Source organism: Chelon labrosus (assembly GCF_963514085.1).
Source record: "Chelon labrosus genome assembly, chromosome: 3".
NCBI classification, from domain to species: Eukaryota; Metazoa; Chordata; class Actinopteri; order Mugiliformes; family Mugilidae; genus Chelon; species Chelon labrosus.
The window spans coordinates 2774550-2802288 of record NC_140339.1 but is presented as its reverse complement, the minus strand read 5'-3'; the positions used below and the strand labels follow the sequence as shown (position 1 = coordinate 2802288).

The 27739-nt window shown below is 41.4% G+C and overlaps 1 protein-coding gene across 1 annotated transcript; it reads left to right on the top strand.

Moving 5' to 3' along the window:
* Positions 1 to 953: 953 nt before the first annotated feature.
* Positions 954 to 9184, top strand: ctsd (cathepsin D). Its single transcript, XM_084541692.1, has 9 exons — positions 954 to 1110; positions 3123 to 3279; positions 4801 to 4924; positions 5925 to 6043; positions 6143 to 6342; positions 6752 to 6874; positions 6963 to 7107; positions 7255 to 7353; positions 8608 to 9184. Exons 1-9 carry the CDS (start codon positions 1049 to 1051, stop codon positions 8767 to 8769), a joined length of 1191 nt encoding a protein of 396 aa, XP_084397818.1. The 5' UTR covers positions 954 to 1048; the 3' UTR covers positions 8770 to 9184.
* Positions 9185 to 27739: the final 18555 nt, after the last annotated feature.

Sequence of the window (27739 nt, the reverse complement as noted above, 5' to 3'; positions counted from 1 at the left end):
ATTTTAAAAAATTGAACTAAGCACTGATGCCTCACAGCGAGAAGGTCCCGGGTTCGAATCCATGGGCAGACTGGTTCCTTTCTGTGTGGAGTTTGCATGTTCTCCCTGTGTCTGTGTGGGTTCTCTCCGGGTACTCCAGCTTCCTCCCAGCATCCAAAGACATGCTCATTAGGTTAATTGGTGATTCTAAATTGGCCGTAGGTGTGAGTGTGAATGGTTGTCTGTCTCTCCGTGTTAGCCCTGCGATAGACTGGAGACCTGTCCAGGGTGTACCCCCGCCTCTTGCCCGATGACAGCTGGGATAGGCTCCAGCAGACCCCCGCGACCCTTAACAGGAATAAGCGGGTATAGAAGATGAATGAATGAATGAAAAATTGAACTATTAAATAACAAAAAATTTGATTAAGACTCATGTGGAGAAAATATATTAACCTTTTCATATCTTTCAAGATAACAAGACGTGTTGATGAAAATGTTTTAGTTAATTTACAACAAAAAGAAGTTTCTACTTCCTTGTATTGCTAAAAAATATTCTTATTCTGGGGAAAAGAGACTTTGTAAAGTAAGTTAAGCAACATGGAGTAGTGTTAAAAAAAATAGTTAAATTCTCAAAATAAATGGAGAATGTTTTTGTAAAAAAACATAAATTATTCTTATAAAATTTAACTTAGTATCATAGCACAAACTAGAACTTCAAATAGAACTTTTTAGAGTTAAATTGGATATTTTTGTGTTAAATATAAAATTAAAACACAACTATTCGATCAGAACCTTTGATTCTGTGCGGAGAAAACGTTTAATATTGTTTTTTTAAAAAAAAAAAATGTGTAATAAAGAAAAGACTCTTGCTCATAAAAAAAAAAACAAAAAGCGCATATTTAAAATGTTTCTACTTCCGGTCACAAGACTTGGCGCTGGCGGTGACGTCAGCCCCTGTGGCTCGGCAGGCACGTGACGCTGACTGGGCTCAGTCAGCTGATAAAAGTCGACAGTTTGTCGACAACAAGCCGAACTGCTCAGTCATTGTTGAGTCCTTGTTTGTGTCACAATGAGGAGCTTATTCCTGGTGGTGTTCGCGGCGTTAGTGCTGACCAACGACGCCCTGGTCCGGTGAGAAAAAACTAATTAAACATTTAGTTCATTTATTTGTTTATTTAATATTTTAAATTAGCGCGGCTGAACTTAACTGCAGGCTGCTCTTGAATGCAGCTTGACCCAGTGTTAAAGACTTAGCCGTCATGCTAAAGCTAAGTGTAGCTGTTTATTAGCTAACTCCAGATTTCTGCCTCTATTCAAGGTGCTAACTTTAGCCCGTTAGCTCGAGTCGTCTGCTCCGTTCATGTGATCTCGTCTTTGTCTGCTGATCTTGTGATAGCTTGACCTGTTAGCCTTCTCCTGCTAATGTCACTGCAGCTGTCAGCGTTAGCACCGGGTCTTAATAATAACTTTGTCCCAGGAGGACATGTTGCGTTAAACTAAGTGGATGCACCTGTGCTTTTATTGTATTAACATATGAAAATAAGGTCCATTCTGGTGGTTTATGACCTCCTCTAGCTTTGTTTTGATGCTGCTGAATGCACCTGTTCTCAGTTACATGTTTCTCAGCCATAAAAATAATATAATATGAGAAACATATGTTCAATCAATCAGTCTGATCAGAGAGTCTAACTTAACTGTTTACATGGACATTAAATAAAAAGATGGAGCATCAAATCTGCAGGAAATGGAACCAAAGAAGAAGACTTTTTATATATATATATATATATATTTTATTATTATTTGGTGTGAGTCTGCAGCCAGCATAATTCCCTGCAGGAAAATAAAGAGGTGAGGCTTGTTCACGCCTCTACCAGCGCCTCCCCTCCAGCTCTCAGTGAACCAGTGAAACCTAAATGAAAGATCTCAGACAATTTGTAGTCATATATATATTTGGCAAAAACACAAACTGGATCAGTAAGAAAGTGCTGAGGGAATCGATCTCTGCTTTTGGTTTCTTGGCAGCGAGATCAGTGTGTTTGTGGAGCGCGGCTACATGGCTCCGTATTGATAGGTGAACAAACTATAGACGGACTTTCGAAGGACATTACAATACATTTTATAACACTTTATAGCCCAAACAAGAAAAATCTACCAATATTTTTGAGTTATTCTAGACTCTGGACCTAGCTGCAGGTTTTTCTTGCTATTCCTGTTCTTATTTGAACATACAGGCCCATGCTTTTAACATCTTGTATTAATATGTGACTTGTCAAGACATGATTTTGTTCAGTTTGGGAGGGAGCAGTTGTTAGCTGCTGCTGCTGCTACCTGTACCTTTTACCAGGCATGCTGGAGTCAGGTGATCAGGTCACATGCTCACACCATGAGGAAATTATCAGTTTAATAATAATATAGCATAAAAATGTTAGAATATATGGATTTATTTCAGGTTTCTTGTTGCATCCAGGAAGCCTTGTGTTTCATAAATATTTAAAAAGGCAGGATTGTTAGTGGATCACATTTAGCAAAGCTTTCCCTCGGCCCCATAGAAACTCGTGTGGTTGCATTTGGCCTTTCAGTTCCCACACATGCATGCATTGTGGTCTGTTTTGTTCACTGAGCTGTTTTCAGGCGCGCGTCATTTCCCCGTGCAGCCATCCATTGTCAGCGACATGACTCCTGCGTGAAGGTCGTCTGGAGCCGTTGTTGACTCCTCTATTATCGTCCTGATACCGAGCGCTAAAAATAAATAAATAAATGGAATTATTGATTTAACTAGCTCATGTTTTGGCTCCGGTTAAAGTTGCGTGGTGCTCGTTTTGCAACGGTGTGCAATATAACGTCGTACTCATGAGGAAGTAACAAGTGGGTCAGGTGTTATCTGAGGCTGCGTACTCGAACGACAAAGGTTATCAGGCTGGATTCTCATTTTATTTCTTATTATAAAACTCTTCAGGGTTGTAAGGAAACTAGGTGTGGTGCATGCTTCATGTAGTCACCAGTTATATCACATCCCGACTAAACATCTCTGTGAACAGAAGCCTCGTATCATAACTAAAGTTTCTGTATTAATTTAATAAAAATAAATCTAAGATGTGAGGTTTAGGTTTGTGACTAATTGTCTTTTTTTTCGTCCCGTCCAGAATTCCCTTAAAGAAATTCCGTTCCATCAGACGCGAGCTGACCGACTCGGGGAAAGCCGTTGAGGAGCTCCTGGCCAACCAACACTCCCTTAAGTACAACTTTGGCTTCCCCTCCAGCAATGGACCCACTCCAGAAACCCTCAAGAACTACCTTGACGTAAGTGTCCCCTCTGCAAACCGCTGACCCGGGACCCTTTAAGTCTTCCCTTTCACCGTTGAGAAGCTAAAAGCCAAGTGGGCCGAGGGGGGGGGGCCGCAACAACGGCTCTTTTGTGTCGCGGTCGCCGCCTTGACCTTTTTTCTGTAAATCTTCTCAGCTACTAAACGGAAAATTAAGCTTGTCTGTCGTACCCAGTAAACCACAACAAACAGGAAGTATGTTTTCAAAACCGTGAGTCAAAAGAAGTGGAACCTTTGACTGTGCGATCTGGCAGCGTCTTCATCCTCAGCTGACTGAAAGTTTGCTCTCAGATAGTGTTCAATGATCACCTCAGTCAGCCTTTATAGATTGTAAAGGCACAAACTGGATTGATCATCTATAAACGCGTCTTAAATTACACAAGGAGGAACAAAGATGAGAAATTGACCCATACCTGTTTTTGAAGAAGTTGCGGGCGGTGTCAGCTGTTCCAGTTTCAGATTAATCCCTCCTACAATCACATGCTCGCTTGGCCGTGCAGATAGTTTTGTTTTCGACCTGGTTAAATATTAGAAATACCTCCTCGGTATGTCTCACATGACTGACTTTTAGGACTGTTGTGTAATAAACTGATAAATGCAGATGTCAAACTAAATCTTTTATTTTCTGTTTATTTAAAAGATAATGGTTGCATATCTGGCATTTCAGTTTCAAATATATATAAAATGCTTTAAATGCCCTCCATTGCTACAGATTATGTGGAAGTCTGCTAACAGCTATGTAGTCGGATTCAATAATGTCTTAATAAGGTATTTAATTTAAAAACCCCTTTTTTCAATCTAGAACTTCAGTATTGATCATAATATGACAAATTTTGCAGAGGGTGTCAACAAATCTTCCACATTTTTGCTTGAAATTTTACTAAAATAGTTAAAAATGCCTTTTATTTAAATGAAAGATCAATCAACTAGTCTGAATTTATTCCAGAAAGAATTGATCATTTAGTTTTTCTTTGTTTTTTTTATTTGTGAAGCCATGGATGCTTTCATTTAGTAAATTATGTCCCAATCCTGACAAACATTACTGGTGAAACTGGTGTTAAATTAAACTCTATTTTGTGTTTAATAAGTAACAGATTTAGACCTGCACACTGGACAAATGCACAAAAAGTCTCCGCGGCCACACAACAAATCACAAACTCAGAAAAAGAGGAAGACCTGCGTGACTTGACAAATAAATTACTAAGCAATAATCTTGAGTGTCTTCCAGTCACGTGAAGCAGAAGCAGTTTGCTTCATGTCCTGAGTCTGATTAGTAATCGTTTCCTGTCTGAGGTCACCGTCAAACCGAGGCAGCTGATTTATCGACGTGACTCTGTAACTATTTGACCCGTCGCTGACAGCTGTCTGGCCTCCTCACTGAGAACACACTGTACAATAAGACCTTGCTGTAGCTCGCTTTCTCTTGAGGTTATCCTAATCTGTTTACACTCGTTATGCTCTCTCTGAGATTAATTTGCTTCTTTTTCTTCCCGATCAGGCCCAGTATTATGGAGAGATCAGCCTGGGAACGCCTCCTCAGCCCTTCACCGTGGTGTTTGACACCGGTTCCTCCAACCTGTGGGTTCCCTCCGTTCACTGCTCCTTGCTAGACATCGCATGCTGTGAGTATTAAACACACATCAACTCTGAGGCAGCGTACAGTTAAAGTCTAAAGTTCACATACGCCTTAATCTTTATAAACGTTCCCTCTCTCAGGTCCTGGCACGGATCACAACTTTTATTTTAAGAATAATAGATTCCTTTCATCACGTTCCCAGTGGGTCAGAAGTTGACTGCACTCTGTTAAATGGTTTAAACTGGGTCAAATGTTCCTGGTAGCCTTCCACGAGCTTCTTACAATAACTTTACAGGAGTTTTATCTCGTTCATCTCGACAGAACTGGTGAAACGATGTCAGGTTTGAAGGCCTCAGTTCTCACTCCTGCAGGATTGAGGTCGAGGCTTTGTCACAGCCACTTCTTAAACTTCCAAACTTGTGGCTTAAGTAAAGCAAATTCCAAGTTCACTCGAGGTCGCCGTCCATTTGGAGGACAAAGCTTTAACTTCCCGCTGGACGTCGTGAGATGTTGCTTCAGTATATCCACATAATCGTCCTTATTCATGATGCTTGCTTCACGATGTTTAAGAATGTGAGACGTCAGCATAATAGAAAGATTTATTTCAGCTTTTATATCTCAGGATGTCCCGATCTGGTCGTGGTCTTTTAATACCGAGTCCCGATCCGATCTTAAATAGCTTCCTAAAGTCTTTCCTTGTCTTCTCCTAGAGTGGACTGGATTCAGTCCAATAAATCTTTCTGTCAAAGTTAATGTAGTGTGGAGAGGGTAGCTGGTACCTTGTGTTCTCTACTCCAGAAATGTTCTGGTCATCCAACGCTGCCATAAACTCCCTAACCCTCTCTGGAAGATGTTTCTCCTTGACGCTGTTTTAGTATGACGGCTGTGTAGGAAATTGCTAATAAGGACGTACCAGACTTGTGGACGTCCTCCTGACGTCTTGGCTGATTTATGACCCACTGGAACTGCAATATTGTGTATTATAGGTGAAAAAAGTACCATAAAGTAGACTGACCTTTCTGTCTCTCTCATTTGTTTCTCCACAGTGCTTCACCACAAATATAATTCAGCTAAATCCAGCACGTACGTGAAGAACGGCACTGCGTTTGCCATCCAGTATGGAAGCGGCAGTCTGTCCGGCTACCTCAGTCAGGACACGTGCGCTGTAAGCTTGTCTGGCACACACACACACACACACACACACGGTCATTCCCGGTCACGTGAACCGATCTGACCTTTTTATTTAATTTCCCGCTCTCTTCAGATCGGCAACATCTCGGTGGAGAAGCAGCTGTTCGGCGAGGCCATCAAGCAGCCCGGCGTGGCCTTCATCGCCGCCAAGTTCGACGGGATCCTCGGCATGGCGTACCCACGCATCTCTGTGGACGGCGTGGCTCCGGTGTTTGACAACATCATGAGCCAGAAGAAGGTGGAGAAGAACGTCTTCTCCTTCTACCTGAACAGGTGAGATTAGATTTCCTGGACAAGAGCCTGACGTCCAATTCTTTCTGCCTGTATTAAACTCAGTAAACATGCTTCGGTATTTACAAAGGATGTCCCGATAAAGTTTATGTCTCCTGATCCCATCCTGATCTTTTAATATTCAGTATAATCCTAAGTAAACACAATTTCTTCCCCTGTGGATTCATAAAGGCGTCTCCTACTCTTCCTCGTATTTTCCTAGATCGCATTTACACCGTGTGACTGGATTAAGTCCAATAATTCATTTTTGACAGCTTTAATGGTACCTATCAAAATAGAAGAGGAAGAAGGGACGTAGTTTTGACCTAAAACAAATAACTGGGTTGGCGGAAGCCTGATACAGATCTTTTTAAAAATGCGTCAAACCCTGACGTTTGTCTTTTCTCATCAGGAACCCAGACACTGAACCCGGCGGCGAGCTGCTCCTGGGAGGAACCGACCCCAAATACTACACCGGTGACTTCCACTACGTCAAGATCAGCCGACAGGCCTACTGGCAGATCCACATGGACGGGTGAGCGCTCCAATATGACCCAGCAAAGCTTACGTTTATGAATCGGTCAGCTGTTTTTTTTGGGCTCACGGGGGTTTTTTCTGAACAGGATGGCGATCGGCAGCCAGCTGGGTCTGTGCAAGGGCGGCTGCGAGGCCATCGTGGACACCGGGACGTCTCTGATCACCGGCCCCTCGGCGGAAGTCAAGGCCCTGCAGAAGGCCATCGGAGCCCTTCCTCTCATCCAGGGAGAGGTGAGGAAAAAAATAAATGAAACGAGCTTCACGCTGAATTTAAAAGAAGAGATGAATCAGTCTACAAAGGTTTAGTTATAATATAAAGTATAAATGTAATATTTTGTTCATTTGGAGATGAATGATGCACCAGGTTTTGTGTTTCAGTACATGGTGAGCTGTGATAAGATCCCAACGCTCCCCACCATCACCTTCAACATCGGAGGACAGACCTACTCTCTGACCGGAGAGCAGTACATCCTCAAGGTGAGACCTTTTCCAGCAGGTGGCGACGGAGAGCCGTCCTTCTGCCGCCACCGCTGCCGCCGCAACAAAACAACACAACACCGTGACTGTGTGCGTTGCGTCATTTAAAAACCCAAACAAGAGCAGCTTTTGTTTCACTTGGCACGGCACCAGGAGGCTCAGGCTTTTCTCGTCTGAGGAGCGATTACAGAGTTTGTTTTCCTGGATATGTGCAGCAAATATGTCAAACATTTCACTGAGATATTGGAAATGAGAATCTGCAGCACTCACAGTATCTTATTTTTAAGATTTAAAATGCAAAACCTGCTCATCTTTAAAATAACTTTGACCAAATTGCGTCAAAACACTTAAAACATTTGCTTTTGGTTCCTGTGTTTAAAACTTGCAGCAGTTTTAAATCATTTTTATCTTTTAAATTGCAGCGTTCAGATCACTGGAATTCAGTTTTTACTAAATCTGTTGATTACAAAGGATTACATCTTTTTATAACCTCCACAATAAGCAGTGTCCCACAGTGTGTCGTTATAGACTAATAGGAGGTTTAGGCTTCTGCGTCAGTTTGGCGTTGTAGCTACGGCGACAGCCCAGACCCTAATGCCTGACGTTGACCTCCCCCAGAAATTAAACCACAAGAGCTGTGATTGGTCCGCTTGGTAGTAGCGTGTTTCCTCTTTAGTATTTCCATCTGCTTCTTCATCTTCTGCAATTTTCAAATTGATTGTTTTGGATCAATAAAGATGGAACACATGGAGGAAATGTTAACTGAGGAGGTTCAGAGATACAAACATTTATACGACTCGTATTCAGGAAAATTTCAGCTAAAGTTTCAGTCCCATTGCTGAAAGTGAAGCAGGAAGTAGAAACAAAAATTAACTTAACTGGCAAAAAGACACAGCGCCAACTAGTGTTTGGGTGGAGCTGTTACAGAGTGAACCAGACTAACGAGGCACAAGTATGAATGACTCGTAGGTTATGGCGTCTATGTCCCACAGTACCGTAAATGAGACTTTACAGTGCGCCTCCAAAGATTGCTCGAAGTCTAGTCCAGTGACGATGTTGGTGAAATTTATACCAAACAAATCAAATATCTTCTTTTCATTACTTTGGTCTCAATCAAAATCTAAATCTGTAATTATAGGCGAAAAGTCACTTTTAAATCCTTTTGTTTTACATTTAGTTCGTTGTCTTGTCTCTACTTTATTTAAAAGTATTATTAACTGGCCTTAATAATCATCATCCTCTCCGTCCCTGCAGGTGGCTCAGGCCGGGAAGACCATCTGTCTGAGCGGCTTCATGGGTCTGGACATCCCCGCCCCCGCCGGGCCCCTGTGGATTCTGGGAGACGTGTTCATCGGCCAGTACTACACCGTCTTCGATCGCGAAAACAACCAGGTGGGCTTCGCCAAGTCCAAATGAGCGACACATCCTCCTCCTCCTCCTCCTCCTCCATCTTTACACTACGGCCGCATGTTCAAGTGCAACGCAACAAAATCCAAGCCGCACGCGTTCTCTGTTGCTCTGCAATCAAACGGTATTTAGCAATAGATGTTTTTTGCGTTAGAAACTAAATGCACTGATCTTATCTCGTGTGTGTGTGTGTGAGAGAAATGGATCTGATAGTTGCTGAGATGAGTTGAATTGATCAGGGATCAGCTGATTGTGTTGGTACGGTCAAACATCCAAGTGATCTTTTTTTTTTTTTTTTTTTTTTGTATCAGGGATTGTTTTAAAGAAAACTTTTAATTAGCTTTTTAGGAGGAATTTTATCTTCTACTACTGACAGACGTTATCTTAATGTGATTGGCCTCAATAAAGTGTTTTTAAAACATCACCTGTTTGTTGTGAGTTCTTTAGTTTTGATGAAAAGTCTGTTTTAGCAGCAGTCAAGTATCTGTCTTAAACTTTTAATGGTGGAAACAGTTTGACTCTTTAATTAAATTAAATTGGTTAGAAGTTAAAATAAATTAAGCCACAGATGTTTAGCGTAGCATAAAGGCTTGTATCAAAGGGAAACTGTTAGCCTGTTAAAATGTCAGGATGTCATGTTATGTCTCATTTCTTGTCTGTACAAATACACAATTTTTAAAATGTACATGCATCTGTTCTACAGTTTAAATAGCTTGTTAAATAATAAGGTTTACAGGTGCAGGAAGTCAGAATTTAAATTTAAAAACAACAGTGTTCTCTATCACAGTTTAAGTCTGGCTCACTCTGTAATAACTCCACCCGAACACTAGTCGGCGCTGTCAGGATTACTGACGAAACCCTAAACCACCTGTTTGACTCTTCATGCTAAGCTAACCATGCTAAGCTTTTCTTCTAACCAATGCTGCTTTAAGCTAAGTTGGAAACCAGACCATCTTCTCAAGTCTCTCCGTTGGGAACTGATTCTGCTCCAGCAAAGATCTGCTGGGCCAATCAAATCGTTTAGGAGGCGGGGCTTCATGGGGTGATGGACAGATGAGTAACAGTCATCATTGATGTCATCTGAGAGACGAAGAGTTGAGTTAGTTTATGACAAAATGTCTCTGGTTGGAAGGCTAATTGATTTTTCCTCTGTATCTGTTAAACTAAAACATTGTAAACTTGTTCTTCTCATCTTTTCACTTCTCTTTGTGATCCTTCTTTAGCATCTTTATCTCCTACTCCTCCTTCTCCCATGTCTTCTCCTCCTTGACCCTCTCATCATCCTCCTTCTCATCCTTCATCAGCATATTTTCCCCTTCTCTTTCTTTCTGCTCTTTTTTCACCTACTCCTCCCTCTCCTTCTCCCCTTTTTCATCCTTGTTTTCCTCTTCTCCTGTTTTTCTCCCTCGCCTTCTTTATCTCTCCTTCCTTGTTCTTCTCATCTTCTCCTCTTCCTCCTCCTCCATCATCTTTATATTTTCTTTTTTCTTCTCATCCTTTCTCCTACTCCTCCTCCCTTTCTGTTTCTTCCTCTCCTTCCTTCGTTCTTCTCATCCTCGTCCATCAATAAAGTTAGAGAAGAAACTTCTTCCTCCCCCTTCTTCTCTTCTCCTTCTCCCCCTTTTTTCCTTCTCTTCTTCTTTGTTCTTCTCCTTTTTACTCTTTTGACTCCTTCTCCTTTAGCATATTTATCTCCTCTTTCTTCTCCTCCTCCACTCTTTCCTTTCCTTCTTCTCCTCATCCTCCTTGTTCTCATTTTCTTTCTTTTCCTCCTTCTCGTGCTTCTTCTTAATCAATTCAGTGTTGTCAATAAAGTTGGGACCAAAACCACCACCACCTTCTTCTTCTACTACTTCTATTGTATTTCCAGCTGATTTGATGCTCTACATCACTTTGTAAATAAAGTTGTCTTGATGTGAACACATTTATCTGATCACATTTCATTTAGTCTCCATGGAAACCGTTCAGAAACACTAATGTACAGCCAGCGAGGTGATCACATCCTTCACAACTTTTATTATTCTCTCACACATCTCTGCGTCACTTTAAATGTACAAAAAGAAAAAATGTCAACTGTACATTTAATCGTAGATTTTCCCGTAAAAGACGTTATTTTCAAACAACATGCTCAATAAAATACAGTCCACATAGAAAGTCCCTTCAGCTGTTTTTAGTAGATAAAAGTTCTTCTTCACATGTTTTTGTTTTTTATTCTCACCGTAAAACCTTCACAGACACTTCAGGATCAGTTTAGTAAAGCTCGTACAGAACACGTGTAGAAATCAATGGGCCTGACTTCAGCTGATCTGAAATAAATAAATAAAAAATAATAATTCCTGGAAACACAAGAGGAGTAATAAAAAAACAAATGGGAACGTCTGTTTAATAAATTAATAAACATCTGAATTAAACTCCTGATTGGTACCAGTTTCTAATGGAGGCTCCTTTTTCATGAGTTTATAAGTGTTAATAAATTATTTGCTGCTTAGATCAGTTCTGCTCTATGAAGGCAGACACTATAACAGAACACATTACTGGTTGGTGGTTTTAATATTATGGCTGATCGGTGTATATCATAAAAACTTAGATGCGTAATTTTATGTTTAAAGTTTTCTGTAATATTGTGGCTTCATTGATCATTTGAACAAATCAGTAGCTTTGGTGATTTTTAATTTAATTTAAATATATGACTTAAAGGGTTATGGTTAAACTACACATTTATTAAATTATCAAAAAATATACCAAAGATTTTTTTTTTTTTCTGTGTTTTGACCCTCTGGAAAAAGACTGGACCAAAATGTATTTATTAACTTAAATAACTGCAAGTTTAATGGCTGTAATTTAAGTTTTAATAACTCAAATTAATGAATCAACCTTCATCAAGAAAGAATCTTTGCAACCATGTGATGCAAACTTTGCTCTGATGATTGGCCCATCATGGATCTCTACAGCATTATTATGTGTGTAAATGGTGTCTACTGAAAAATGAACCAATCGATTTGCAATAGGAAAATAATTCTGCTTTATTAATATGAGTTTGAGTTTTGTTTTTGAGGTTTTGTGCATAATTTCTAACTCTAATGAGTTTAAACTTAATAACTGAAGTTCAGGACTGATGTGACTGATGTTCTCTCACTTATTGTTCAGATTATTTTCCACAAGGGGTTTCAAACATGAGGTTCAGGGGCCCAAAAAGGGTAAAAAAATGTTAAAGGAGAGGAAACGTCTTTTTATAACTTCTAAAGAGGCACTTTTACACCTAAAGATAAATCTACTAAATCAAAGTTTGGACCATGAGAGTTTTTGGCCGATTTCGTTGTTCGTCTCAGATTATCTTGTAATGTGAGAGGTTTGCAGATCCGCTAAGAACATGTTTGACATGTAGGATTTAAGATCTGGAGATGGTGTTCAGGAGTAACAAGTCTGCAGAGGACACAGGAGCAGCTGACGGCGTTGCCAGGCAACAGTTGAGGCTGACATTAGCTAGCATGCTAACTGTAGAGAGTTAAAAATCTCACACATTATTTTTTCTTCTGTTTTGTTTTCCTCACTGCAAAGTTTTACAAAGTTATAGCAAGGTTTTTCTTTTGGTTTGATTGGCGGTTGGCGAACAGGCCTTCAGGCGCATTATCGCCACCTACTGGACGGGAGTGTGGACGTTTACAGCTACAGCTACAGCTAGCTTCCCCCGTGAGATCACGTGAGGTGGTGCATTCAAGATAATCTAAACAATATCCTGTAGTGTGTGCAGGTTTGAGATTAAACACCAGTAGTCTGAGCTTTAAAGAAAATGAAAATGCTAAGCTGGTACCACTGGTAATAGTCAAAGCTTTGATTTATTTGTCTCCAAATTCTAGGAAGTGGAACACCAAATCACTGACAGGTCATCTAGACAGCTGGTGTTTTTATTTTGCCCCGTCAGACTTTGAGGTATTAATACTGCCGCATTCGTCTTAGCAGTTACTTTAATGTTATTATGAACAGAGATGTGACTAAAACTATGAAAATAAGTTACAGGGAACCCTTACCTCACAGTGGCCGACACTGGAGACAAGTACATACGCTGTTTTGAAAGATACTCACAGCAGAAGATAAAAACTTTTTGGATCCTTGAACGTGTTCTTGAGGTCCGCCAGCTGTTCAGAGATGCTGTTCTGAGACCTCGTCCATCGGCTATCCAAAAAGCGACCAGAAAAGAAAACAGCGTCCCGTTCAGTCTGTGACCCCTGACCTCTGCTGTCAGCGCTCCTCCTCTTGACTCCCCGTCTCCTTTTCTTCACCGGGCTCCGTGCTCTGGTTCTCCTGCCCGCCGTCGGGATCTCTCACCGGGGCGGCCGGGTCCCTGACAACACCCTCCATCTCCACCTCCAGCTCCTCCTCAGTCTCCTCCTCCACCCGGCCCACGGTGTCCGGGATAATCTCCACCTCAATGTCCGAGGAGTCCTCGATCTCCTTGAACCACACCGTCTTCTGGCCCTCCTTCCTGCGCTGCTTGATCAGGATCGACCTGGAGTTGTCCTCGTCGTCTCCTCGGCTCCTCCTGGCCGATCTCACGGAGGGACTCCCCTTGGGGACGTGGTTGGTGTAGACGCTGCAGGAGGTGCAGTGGCGGCCCCGTCTCTCCATGGGGATGAGCCGACCCCGGGCCTGAGGGAAGGTGCTGCGTCTGGGGATGACGTTGTTCCAGCGCCTGCCACCCCCACGGCTCGGGTCGCCCTCGTTCTGGAAGCCGTCGTTGGTGTACTGCAGGGAGTCCCTGTGGCCGGACCGGGGCTGGTCAGACCGCAGGCAGGGCACCAGGCACTGTACGCAGGAGAAGAGAGGCCCCTCATTAACACAGCAGTTAATCAAGTATGAATATGGAGGCATTGTTTTACAGCTGCTACCGTTAACACAGGGCCCCTCTGTGGGTTTCAGATAATAAATATTCATAAAGGCTGCACAGAGTCTGCCTCTGACGTCCCAACTATTACATATGTAATGGAGACAATAAAAGCCTCAACACTGGAGCAGAAAGTGGAAAAATACTATTAGGAAAAACCTTTTAGTCACTTCATTCATTGATTCATTCATCTTCTGTGACCGCTTGTCCTGTGAACGTTCGCGGGTCTGCTGGAGCCTATCCCAGCTGTCATTGGTCTAGAGGCGGGGTACACCCTGGACGGGTCTCCAGTCTATCACAGAGAGACACTCACACCTACGGCCAATTTAGAATCACCAATGAACCTAACCAGCATGTCTTTGGACGGTGGGAGGAAGCTGGAGAACCTGGAGAGAACCCACGCAGACACAGGGAGAACATGCAAACTCCACACAGAAAGGAACCAGTCGGCCATGATGGATTAGAATCCAGAACCTTTGTCAAGCAAGTTCCTGATGGGTTATACCCACAGATGTTCCTGTTTAAACCTCAACTTCCCACCAGACCCCTGGAACTGAAGAAGCTACTTGGATGAAACGTCTTCTCAAAAAACTCTACAAGTCCTTTTAGCTTTAAGACCAGAAGCAAACTTTACAGGACGTAGTGTAGCAACCAGAGACCTCACAGTGTTAATTAAATACTGCAAGTTGCATAAATGATAGAAGGAAAAGAACTGTAAAGTGGGCGGTACTTGGTTTGAACTAGACTGGCTTCCCTTCCCATCAAATGTTTTATAGAGGAAGGTTGGGAAAGAGTCTCTCTGTTGGGAACTGATGCTGCTCCTGCAAAGACCTGCTAGGCCAATCACATTGTTGGGGCGGGGCTTAATGTATCTGCATGCATCTGAATCTGAGCGCTGTACAGTTCAAACACGCCCCATAATGAAATCCAAATGTAGTGTTACCAGACTCATAATCTGATAGGAACTGACGACACCAGGCTAATCTCATGTATTAACCTCAAAACATAGTTTATCTTGACAGAAAAGGCTCGAAAAGCTGAAACGATGTCCTTCACTACCAAAACAAACACAGTTCATCAATCAAATATAGCCGCTGTAAGGTGTGACCATATTTCCACATGTAGTTTGGATAGGAATCAGACTAACCTCACATATTTTGTCCACGCTGGCGTTTCCCTTAAACAAGCGGGAGATCAGGAAGCCGATCACGATGAGGCAAAGGACCAGCAGAGCCGCCATGACGAGGCCCAGGAGCGCCATGTCGCCCGGACGATAGCCGGTGTTTGCGGGAGACGGGAGGGCCACGGCTGCAGAGATGGACAGGTGAACGACTCAAAAAACAAATACAAGCTTAGCATGTTCAATCATTTCTACAGAGACATTTCTTCTTTGACTCCACAAGACGAAACACTGCAAGCCTGTCCTTATTACTCGTCTGGAAGCCAGAGTCTGGAGTCTCTCCGTTGGGAACTGATCATACTCCTGCAAAGATCCGCCCTCTGACTCTTAAGGTGAAAACAGTCGGTAAAACCAAGAGGATCTCACCAGGTATGACCTGAACAGACAGGGCTGCCGTTCCAAACTCCCCGGTCGTCGAATCCACTGCTCGGAGCTGGAACAGGAAACATTTTAAAGCTGTTAAGCAGAGATCCTGTCGTTCCACTGAACCACAAAGAGTCGACACGTCGCCTCACCTGAAGTGCGAAGGACTCTGTCTTCACGACTCTCTTCAGGATCACGAAACCGTCCGAGGTCACGTTGACGTAGCTGCTGTACTGGACCTCGTACTTCACATCTGGATTCAAACCCTGACGTGCAAAGACACACGAAAACAACGGTAGGTATTAACTTGTCAGTGGTTTCTGCAGAAACATTGGAGCCAACATGGAAGTGGACCCAAAAACTGCAATTCCTCAAATGTCCACTAGAGTCAATGGTCATGGTCCTGGGTCTCCTGTGCATCTGGTGCCTTGTTTTTTGTTCTGTCTCTCTCATTAGACTCACCTGGGCAGGAAACTGGCGGGAGCACCTGACCCAGCTGCAGCCAATCACCAATCAGCTCTCTTTAAAAGGCTGGCCGTGGCTTCCCTTTAGTGCCAGATAGTTTTGCCTTGTGCTTTTGTAGTTATTTGTTCCAGCGGTTTTTGTTTGCCATTTGAATTTTTGTGTTTTTTTTGCTTTTGGATTCACCTTTCCTGCTGAGTTTTCTTTAATAAACTCACTTTGATTGACTTTAACATGTTGTGCTTCAGTCTCGTGCATTTTGGGTTTTCATCTGACTTTATAAATCATTTATATTTATACGTCCTTATTTTTGGGTCAACCCTGGTCAGGTTCTGAGAAGTAATATGGGCCAATGCTTTGAGCACTCACAGCAGCAAAGTCCTCGTCGCGGGCTCGGACCCTGAAGGGCCGGTAGGTGCTCCGGTCTCGGAGGATCATGCTCTCGGGGACAGAGTTGCTGTAGATGAAGCCTTCGTAGCGCTCCTTCTCAAAGCGAGGAGGGTTCCGGCTCTTCTTCATCACCTCAAAGGTGACCTGCGTCACGGCGAACTGATCTCGGTTGGTCACCTGCGACGCCTGACGAACCAAGAGGAAGTCACGTCGCACAGAATCCAAACCAAAAAATCACCAGAGAACAAAAGAGGATTTTGTTTCTTTCTTTACCAGAACGGTCAGGATTATTGGGCCGACGATATCGGCAGCTTTGGTCATGGTGATGTTTCCTGTCTCCTCATCTATCTGGAATATATTTCCTTCGTTTCCTGATGATGAATAAAAAAACAAAACAGTAATTTTCTTTATGCTACAGAGTCAACATGTGACATGTGACATTTTATCTGACCAAATAAACATTATGATGCCTCAGGAATGTGCAGCGTTATTAACCTCTTAACCCTTTATGGGACAAGGAACCATATTTGACAACTTCCTCACACATTTTAAATTGAGTCCCTGTGTCTCTCAGTGACGTTTAGAAGCATGTGGGTTTTCTCTCAGCCAATCAGAGAAGATCTAGGAAACATCCTCAGGTCCAATGTGGTCTGTAAGGGCCACCTCTGCATGAACTCTGAGTCTCACTGCTTTATTAGGTTCCATGAAGAAGAAGTGTCCTAATGTTGTCTAATGTGATAATGTGTCTGTTGACAGGTGCCTGAATCAGTACTTCTGTTCTAATGGTCTAAATACATTTATTTACCACTTAAGGACAAGGGACCATATATGGTCACTACACTGATCTTGATTTTCTACATGAAAAATAAAAATTCTGAAACATTTCTCAAAGTACAAAAGTCTTCTTGTGCCCTACGATAACACTCTAGGGTTGAAATTTCCAAGTACTTCAATGAGTGTCCTGTAAAGGGTTAAAATCTAGGATGGAGTATAAACTCACCCAAAAAAGACAAAATAAATCAGAAATATGCACAACGTTGGTCTCTATGGAGAAGGAAGATAGGAAGGAAGGAAGGAAAGAAGGAAGGAGGGAAAGAAAGAAGGACGGAAGGAAGGAAGGAGGGAAGACAGATATGAGGGAAGGAAGGGAGGAAGGAAAAGGGGAAGGAAGGAAAGAAGGAAGGAAGGAAAGGGTGAGGGAAGAAAGGAGGGAGGAAAAGAGGAAGGTAGGAAGGAAGGAAAAAGGAGGGAAGGAAAGAAAGAAGGTAGGAGGGAAAGTGGGAGGGAAGAAAGGAAGGAAGGAAGGAAAGAGAAAAGACAGATAGTCAGGAAGGAAGAAAGGAAGAAAGAAGTGAAAGAGGAAGGGAAGAAAGGAGGGAGGGAAGGGAGGAAGGAAGGAAAGGGTGAGGGAAGGAAGGAAGGAAGGAAGGAAGGAAGGAAGGAAGGGTGAGGGAAGGAAGGAAGGAAGGAAGGGTGAGGGAAGAAAGGAAGGAAGGAAGGAAGGAAGGAAGTTTGTGTTTGTGTTGAGTTTCAACCTCGTAGTATTCTGTAGCTGATCTGTTCACTTCTGTTCTTGTCTCCATCTTTGGCGAAGACCGGACCAGGTTCTAGAGTCAGAGGACCTTCCTGTGGATTCAGATCAGAGGATGAGTAAAACCTCTTCATCATCATCATCATCATCATCATCCTCATTATCATCTTCCTCTTCTGGCTACAGATGCTGACTTCCTGTAGAAGTCTTTCTGTCTCTGTCTCGGTTGTCTCTAGACCGTCCAGTGATCCAGAACCAGAACCAGAACCAGGGACTCACCTCCTTCTCTGTGAGGTTGACCCGTCCTCTGTAGCCGCCGCTCACACACAGCTTGGCCGTCCCCAAGTTGGTCCTGAGACACGGCTGAAACCACGGGGGACGGTTGTCCACGTCCTTCACGTTCACCGTGATCGTGGCCACAGACGTGAAGAACGGCTCGTCAGAGGCAGAGCCGTTGAACGTGTCCTGGAGACGGGAGGCATGTCTCTCAGGTCAAAGGTCATGATGATGTTTTTATTTATTTATATTTTGAATAAATCTTTACTGTACCCGGACATGTAGAACCAGAGAGATCTTCTGGACAACATCGTAGTCCAGGACACTTTTAACCAGTAACCTCGGAGTATTAATGTTCTCCAGACGGAAGTATTTGTCCTGAGTTAGAAATAAAAGTTATCATCAATAACAAACGTCATCATTTAAACATTTCACCACATTAAGTCATTCAGTTCATTTACAGGATTTCTCCTCCTCCTCTTTCTTCTTTTCCCTCTCCTCCAACTTTTCTCTCTCTACCTCCTCCTCCTCCTTCTTCTTCTTCTACTTCTTGTTATTCTTCTTGTTCTTCTCCTTTCCTCCTCCTCCTTCTTCTTCTTCTCCTTTCCTCCTCCTCCCTCTTCTTCTTTTCTTTTCCTCTTCCTCCTCCTTCATCTTCCTCCTCTTCTCCTTTGTTCTCCTCATCCTCATTTTATTCTTCTTCTCCTCGTTCTGATTTTTCCCATTTCCTTCTTCCTCCTTCTCCCTTTTCTTCTTCTGTTCCTCACTTTTCATCCTCTGACTTCTTCTTCTCCTCTCCTTGGTTTCATCCTTGTCCTTCTCGTTCTCTTCTCCTTATTTTTACTCTTCCTCCTTGAACCCTCTCTTCTTCTCATATTTCTTCTCCTTCTCCTTCTTGTTCCTCCCCCTACCTCTCATTCTCATTCTTCATTTCCTCCTTCTCCTCAATTCTCCTTTCTACTTCTACTTCTTCTTCCTTCTCCTTTTTCTTCCTCTCCTTCTTTCTCCTCTTCTTCTGTTATATTTCTCCTCCTTCTTTTCCTTCTTCTTCTTCTGTTCTATTTCCAGTAGATCTGATGCTCCACAGCAGCAGAACCACTTTGTCAATATATGTAAACACATATATCTGGTCATATCATTTTATGTAGTCTCCATGGAAACATAAAAACTGTAAATCTCTGATCATATTTCATGTTTCAACTCTGATGCCATTCATTTCTCGTCCCTGCTGTTCCTGAAAGAACCCGGTGAGTCCAGTCTTACCGTGGCAGACTCCAGACGATAGTACAGCGGCTCCGAGTCGACATCCGTGGCTTCTATCAGTCCGACGCTGGAGTTGACTGGAATGAGCTGCAGGACGCAAAGATCAAGAGTCAAACCAGAAACATGAAAACACGGATCGGTGCTAACATGGAGAACCGACGCCCCTCACCTCATTCACATCCAGCACGTAATGGGTCTGAGCAAAGTTTGGAGGGTTGTCGTTGACGTTTTCAACCAGAACCTCCACGGACTCGTTCACCTTGAGGAGAGGAACACATCAGGAATTAAAGGAGAAGGATTCTCACTTTTATTTGGGATACTGTTGTGTTATACTCACAGGTCTGGATCCGGGTCTGGTGCACCTGACCCAAACCATCAGAGCTGGACTGGACAGAGACTACAACACAAATATTATAATATTAATGTCATTATTACAATTAAATGAAAGTTCTTTCACCACTGCTGTGTCCCCTAACTCTGCATGTTTGAGACTAAATCAGATCAAGTTATAGTTTCCACTCCAACAAACTACACATAATGTTTTCTTAGTTAGTCATGGAGTTCCTCAGGGTTCTGCACTGGTGCCGATGCTTTTCTCGTTATACATGTTTCCCTTAGCATATAATATTAGAAAACACTGCATAAAAATGTATTTCTATTCAGATGACATCCAGATATATTTATCTGTGAAGCCAGTTGAATCAAACAAGTCAAAATCCATGCATGTCTTAAATACTTGGACGACTTGTAAATCTCTACTTTGACAGTTTTGACGTTGATAATTCACGTTACATTCACTGAATTTCCCACGGGATAAATAAAATCACTAACCTCATAGTCCAGGCCTTTCTTTACCATCAAGGCGTTTCCTTTCAGGAAGAACAGATCTTCAGGGTTCACGGAGACCGTCAGAGTCACGTCACTGCCGGCGATGATTTTAACCACCTGGACATCGGCCGTGCTGTTTTCTGCCACCGTCACGGGGCCTGGAGGCACCGTGCAAACTGAAAGAGGACATTAAATTGTAGCTTTAACAAGAAAACTGGAGGTTGAAAACGTTTAAGCTAAAGCAGGTGCAGAACGGTGGTCGCTTGGTGTAGCTAGACTCAATTATTATCCGAATATATGAGTCTGGTAGCACGACATTTAAATTTCTTTACAGAGTGTTTCCTACGATCAATCAGGGCCATTTTTTAACATAAATAAAATAAAATCCACTGCGCTCAGACGACATAGAGTCGATTGGCCCGACAGCTCTTTAGCATAATCAGTTCCCAAGGGAGACACTCCAGAAAAACTTTTCTCCAAGAATAAAGTGTAGACAGGAAAATTTATGTGATGGTTGGATTAACTTGACAGAAAGTCTCAGATATTCTTCCTATCAGTTAATTTATGCAATAGCTAAAGAAGAATTAAGTTATCTGAACTTTCTTTCACACTCCAAATGAGAGAAAAGTGGAGAAATTTCATTTTGCAATATCTTTATCGTCTAAATGTTATTTACAATTATTTTGCAAAGATTTATTTTGAAACATCTGCCTCATTGTGACGTGCATGAAGCTTATCTTTCTAGAACTTGAGCCTTTCTTTAGTTTGAAATCAAGCTGTTCTTGTTCTTCTGCAAGTTACGTTTGATTAAATATTAGAGCTGTTAACATACTGACTCCTGGTATATACACCGGTTTCCTCATTTCCACCCATAAATCAAACATATTTGCTTGTTAAAGTTTTCCACATTTTTCAGTGGAGCTAGTTATGACTTCATGTTGTTACTGATCTTCAAACTTCACAAACATGATATGAACGGAAACAGTTTATGTCCAGATGTTGACAAAGTCCCTCTGTTTGACATTCAACTTGATTGAGCAAAATACTAATTAAAAGATGTGAAGTTAATGTCAGACTGTTTGTTTGACGTATCTTCTGAACAAAAACAACAAATAAAGAAAAAAAACAATGATTCTGAAAATAGATTTCGAGCCATTTAAAGGACAGGGTCCATTCAAATGTGCAATTAATCAAACGACTAAAAACAACTCACAAGGTTTAGCAGTGTCTTTCAGGGCCCGTGAGGCAAAATCAGATCTTAACAACACTATTAAATCCTCTTGTCCTTGTTATAGGACACATTTTGTGATTTCCTGGCTTTTATTTTGGAGAAATTTTACAAAAATGGGCCCCGAACTCTTAAAAGACACAACCTGATCAAAGTGATAAGTAATAATAATCTTAGTGTATTTCTTGTTATAAAGTAGAAAAGAAATCTCTCAAAAGAATAAATCTAAAAAGGAAGAATCCTCTTATTTAGGTTTATTTCTTATGAGAGGGCCACAAGCCAAAAATAAAGCAACCGCTGCTTTAAAGGACTAAAAAAAAAAAAAACAGACAAAGGTCCCAGCTCAATAAATCCAGACGTCTACTCACGTCTCTGAGCCCGACAGAGAGAAGAAACGCAGACGGCAACGATACATCCGAGGAGAACGTCCACAGGTTTGCTCTTCTTTCTCAGTTCCATGTCCTGATTCCAGAGGCAGCAGCAAATGAAGTCCCGAGGAGGATGAGCAGCCCCGTGGTACCAGCTGGTACTCGTCCACATAATGCCCCGTCTGTGCTGCCCCGGCGAGTGGGAGTAGACTACAGTTGCAATGTTTGTGACTTCATCTTACGGGCACATATTGCATGGAGCCCCTGGCTGCAGAGGACTCGCAGCCTCCCACTTAAATACTTGCATCTCTTTTAGTTCTGGACGGGTCACTCTGTGTTATTGGTGGCCCCCGATGCATTCTGGGAGGAATCCGGCAGAGGAATGCTGGGGACATTTCTCACATGTTGAAGTAGTCGCTGGTGAGGACATAAAGATGCAAAGAAACTACAGACAGACACAAGGACGCGTTCAGATTCACTTACTCTATGAGGATGAGAGCAGATTCTTTTACAGAAGCCTGTAAAAAATTCTATAAAAGTCTTCCCTGATGTCTGCAAATGCTTACTTGGCTTTGTGAAAGGATGACTTTTGGTTTCTCCTGATTGTTTCTGAGCTGAAAGGTGCTGCCGCAAGGTCGGCTTTCTTTGGCTAAGAGTTCAAACGTCTGCAGAGACACAAAGCAACTCCAAACTGAAGCAAAAGAACAAAAAGCATCTACAGAGAGACATAAACTGACCAAGGCAGCTGCAAAACAGGCAAAAAGTACCAAAAAACTCCAAGAGACACAAAACAGAAAAACACAAGATGGCCACAAAAAATACAACCAACCACACTAACATAAGACAGGATAGCTTACATAGTTGTTGACATAAGTACTCCAGAGAGACGCGATGAACATGAAAGATGTAAAACATCTACAAAGGCACCAGACAACTCCAAACATCTGCAGAAACACAAACCAACCACAAAGAGATGCCAAAGAGTACAAAAGGTTTGGGATGCCAAAAGTCCCCAAAACGTTAACACATTCATACAATAGAAGTGTTACTTTTATTTTTATTTATCTGCATTTGACATGTTCAAATATTGTTTTTGCTTTAAAATATGCTCTGTGAATACATTTGACTGTGATTGATGGGATTTCGCTGCCATAACGTTCAAAGGTTTTAATATTTTGTTCCCAATGCAAAACTTGTCAGCCGTGCCTAATAAAGTGGCCAGCAGGTTTATCATACTTATAATTTTTCATCAAACGGAAAAGAGAAAATTGCAAAACATTTACATTAGAGCTCCTAAAATGGAAACAAAAATCTTTTAGTGCAAAAACAGACTGATAAAGACGTAAAACTTTATTTTATTTCTCACCAAAAAGGATCTGGATTAAATATTACATTTAGATGCAAAGTGGTGTGAAAAAGTGTTCCTGATATAAGACAAAGACAACACAAGTAAACACAAAATGCAGATTTTAAATGAAGGTTTTTATTTTAAAAGGAAAACAAAATCCAAACCTACATGCCCCCCCCCCCCATGTTAAAACATAACATAACTGTGGTTTATCACCTGAGTTCAGTTTCTCCAGCCACACCCAGGCCTGATTACTGCCACACCTGTTCTCAATTAAGAAATCTCTTAAATAGGACCTGACTGACAAAGTGAAGTAGACCAGAAGATCCTCAAAAGCCAGAGATCATACTGAGATCCAACGAAATTCAGGAACAAATGACAAATAATTGAGATCTATCAGTCTGGAAAAGGTTATAAAGCCATTTCTAAAGCTTTGGGACTCCAGTGAACCACAGTCTGAGCCATTATCCACAAATGGTGAAGACATGGAACAGTGCTGAACCTTCCCAGGAGTTGGCGGTCGACCAAAATTACCCCAAGAGCGCAGCAATGACTCATCTGGGAGGTCACAAAAGACCACAGAACAACATCTAAAGAACTGCAGGCCTCACTTGCCTCAGTTAAGGTCAGGGTTTACGGCTCCACTGTAAGAAAAGGACTGGGCAAAAATGGCCTGCATGGTGGAGTTCCATGACGAAAACCACTGCTGAGCTAAACATCTTGAGGATCCACAAGACTTTTGGGAAAATGAGGCTGAAGTACAACAATTCTGCAGAGATGAGCAGACCAGAATTCCTCCACGGCGCTCTAAAAGACTCATTGCAAGTTATCACGAATGCTTGATTGCAGTTGTTGCTGCTAAGGGTGGCCCAACCAGTTATTAGGTTTAGGGGGCGATCACTTCTTCACACAGGACCATGTAGGTTTGGATTTCGTTTTCCCTCTGAAACATTTAGGTGTGACAAACATGCAACAAATAAGAAACCAGGAACACTTCTGTATCTCCCATCCACTGAAACAAACATGCTGTGAAGGCTCAGACATGTCTTCCTCTCCCTCCCCTCCATGACAATGATAAAGACTTGACATGTGGACAAGGCTGCTCTGTGCACACACCAGGCTGCTCTACCAACCAACACTCTCCATTCATCTGTGTGGGAACAACAAGCTCATAGAGCCACGGCGTCACATGAAGCTCATACATTATGTTGTTTTTTTTTTCTCTCTCTGCATGGATGCTCCACCCTAACACAACTCACAGCTGATCAGAATGAAAACATTAGTCATTAACGTTGAAGCTGTCGTTTCACTCTCTCACCAGCAGAGGGAGACTGAACTCCTCAGATCAGACACTGGGACAACTTCATTGAGCTGGTAAGTTCAGATGGATGTTGACAGTTGAGACACTTTCCAGACAAATATCTACAGATCAGAACTACTGTGTTATAGTACATTACGACATTCTAAACAAAAGATGATCACAAAAACTAAATAACAAAATGCAGAGAAAACACAAAACATCTGTAGAGACACAAAGCAACCACAAAGAGACAAAAGATGATCACAAAAACTACAAAAAAGAAAATTCAAAAGAAAAACAGAGACACAAAACAACCACAAATCTCTAAGAGACACAACCACAAAAATAAAGCAACAAAGAAACACAAAACAATAACAAACAGAAGACAGACCCAACAAAAACACACAAAACCACTTCACAAAGAAACAAAATATCCGCAGACACACGACAACCTCAAAGAGACACAAGATGAGCACAAAAACTACAAAACTGAGACACGAAGAAACTACAAAAGAACAACAGAGACACAAAACAACTGCAAAAAGACACAAAACAACCACAAAGGCACCAAAAATCTCAGAGACACAACCACAAACATAAAACAGCACAGAAACACAAAACAAAAATTTCAAGGAGACACAAAACAACCACAAGTAGAAAACAGACCCAACAAAAACACACAAAACCACTTCAAGCACAAAACTTCAAAAATAAACAAAACATCCGTAGAGACACAAAACAACCACAAAGAGACACAAGATAAGCACAAAAACTACAAAACTGAGACACAAATAGAGTACAAAAGAACAACAGAGACACAAAATAACTCCAAAAAGACACAAAACAACTGCAAAAAGACACAAAACAACCACAAAGGCACCAAAAATTTCAGAGACAAAAGACACAACCACAAACATAAAACAGCACAGAAACACAAAACGACAATTTCAAGGAGACATGAAACAACCAGAAATAGACCCAACAAAAACACACAAAACCACTTCAAAAAGCCACATAACAACCACAGACTCAAAACATCTGCTAATACAAAACAAACAGAAAACAACAAAAAAAACACAAGACAACTTCAAAAAAGAAACAAAACATCTGTAGAGACACAAAACAACCACAAAGAGGCACAAGATGACCACAGACCTACAAAACAGAATACAGAGAAGATACAAAAGAACAAAACATAGTCACAAAACAACTGCAAAATTACAATGAAAGATGCAAAAGCAAAAACAAAGGCATCAAAAAAAAAAAATCAAGGACACACAATGACAAAGGCAACGAGACACAAAACAACCACAAACAGAAAACAGAAGACACAGAATAATATAAAATACAAAACAACTCCAAAGAAAAAGGAAACGACAACAAACATCCACAAACATGAAGCAAAAAAACAGCTGTAGAGACACACAATAACTACAACGAGACACAAAACAACCACAAAGAGAGAAGTGTAGTTTGTTATTTTTGTGGGTGGAGTGTGTGGTGCCTCTTACACGTTAACTTGTCCAGAGACTAATTTCTTTATAATCCGTCTACGTGTGAAACAAACACTGTTCGACTTTTGTAGATCAGAAATCACCAGAGTCTCCTGTGTCTGTGCATTTTTTAAAAAAATGCTAAATATTAATATATATAACAGTATTTTTATATCCATTATGTATAACATTAATATTTAGACCTCTGACTGACCTGTTTTTATATAATATTGGTGCAGCGTTGGTGACGTAACTGTAACTCGGGGTCGGAGGGATTTTAGCAGAGAAACTAATCTCATTAGAGAACTACTTAACAGCATTCTTGTTCCGCCTAAAGCAGCGAGGGAAATCGCTTTACGTCCTGTTGGTGGACAAGACAACTGTTCCTCTGTCAGCTGTGTCATAATATTTACTGAGATTACTGAACGCTGCAAACACATTTCTGCTTAAAAGTAGCTTAAAACATCAATAGATGTAAACATAAGTCCTGAAAGTAGACAAAGAGAACCCAAACAAACACATGAAACTGAAATATTATGCTTTGCTATTTCTTTCTTTGAGAAAATAAGCCAATATTACATATCTGTTAGGTGCAAGCTAATTTCTGGCTAAATTTCAGGTGCATTTTCCAAGACTCGGGAGTCATTCAGTGCCACAAAAACCAGGGATTTGTCTCAGTCTGATCTTCACAACACGTTTGTGGAAGTGCATGATGGCAACGGACAAAGGAGCTTTCAGAACCTCATCCCTCCATCAAACATGGGGGTGCTAATGTCCTGGTTTGGGCCTGTTCTGCTGCATCTGGACCAGGACGGCTTGTCATCATTGATGGACCAATGAATTCTGAATTCTACCAGTGAACTCTAAAAGAAAATGTCAGGACATCTGTCCATGAGCTGAATGTGAAGAGAAACTGGGTCATGCAGCAAGACAACGAGAACCAAGAACACAAGTAGTTCTACAAAAGAACAGTTAAAGAAGAAGAAGATGAATGTTTAGGAACGGCCAAGTCAAAGTCCTGACCTTAATCCAATAGAAATGTTGTGGAAGGACCTGAAGCAAGCAGTTGATGTGAGGAAACCCACCAACGTCTCAGAACTGAAGTGGTTCTGTTCTGAGGAATGGGCTAAAATTCCTCCAAGCTGCTGTAGACCACTGATCAGCAGTTACCAGAAACATTTAGTTACAAGGAGGTCACAGCAGATACTGGAAACAAGGAGGCACTTACCTTTGTAACTATAACAATAATAAATTATTAATTTTCTTGAATAAACAAACATAAAACTCCCGGTGCAATAATGTGTAAAGTGGAGTTTTAATGTAACGGGTGAAACTGGAGCGAGTTTTAAATTTGTTGTGAAGTTTTGGGAAGTTCAAGAACCTAACACAATAAAACATTGATAATATAAAGACATTACTGATCTCATAACAATATATTATTCTTAAAAAAAGTTCAACAAACTCTGAAGTACTCCTCATTAATGCACAACGAGACTATAAGTCTTTGTAACATATATTTAAGCATTAACTGTTGTGGAAAACACGTCAAACAAATTGAAAACTGGAAGACAAAGAACCGTATTTAAATTTAGCAACAAGATAGTAATTCTTGTAACATAATATTATCTAAATCAAGAATAATTCAGTTTAAGAAATAAATCTTCTACAAATTTATAATTTTATATAAGCTGGTTAAACGAGGCCCAAACACAACGTATGCACTAACTTCCTGCAAGAAGAGATTTCTAGAAAATCAAACAAATTAAAGACACAAAGAGAAAGGCAACGAGACTACAACAAAACTAGAGGCTCAAAACAGCAAAAAACACAAAGCAACTACGAATAGAAGCAAATAAACTAGATATGAAAACACAATAAAATAAATCAAAATATGCAAAATAACCACAAAGACACCAAACTACTTCAAACGCAAGAAACACCACCAAATATTCTGATCAAACCAGCGTCACGGTCCAAACATGAAGCCGAGGAGAGTGAGAGTCAATGATGCTTACAACTACATTTTCAGACATAATCACAGTTTCCTTCCATTCCTCTAAATGCTGG

Excerpts from the sequence above, each read along its gene's own strand:
- ctsd (XM_084541692.1), top strand. The coding sequence starts at position 1,049 with ATGAGGAGCTTATTCCTGGTGGTGTTCGCGGCGTTAGTGCTGACCAAC. Across the intron at positions 3,280-4,800 it reads CCCTCAAGAACTACCTTGAC|GCCCAGTATTATGGAGAGAT; the intron begins GTAAGTGTCCCC and ends CTTCCCGATCAG. Across the intron at positions 7,354-8,607 it reads GAGAGCAGTACATCCTCAAG|GTGGCTCAGGCCGGGAAGAC; the intron begins GTGAGACCTTTT and ends CCGTCCCTGCAG.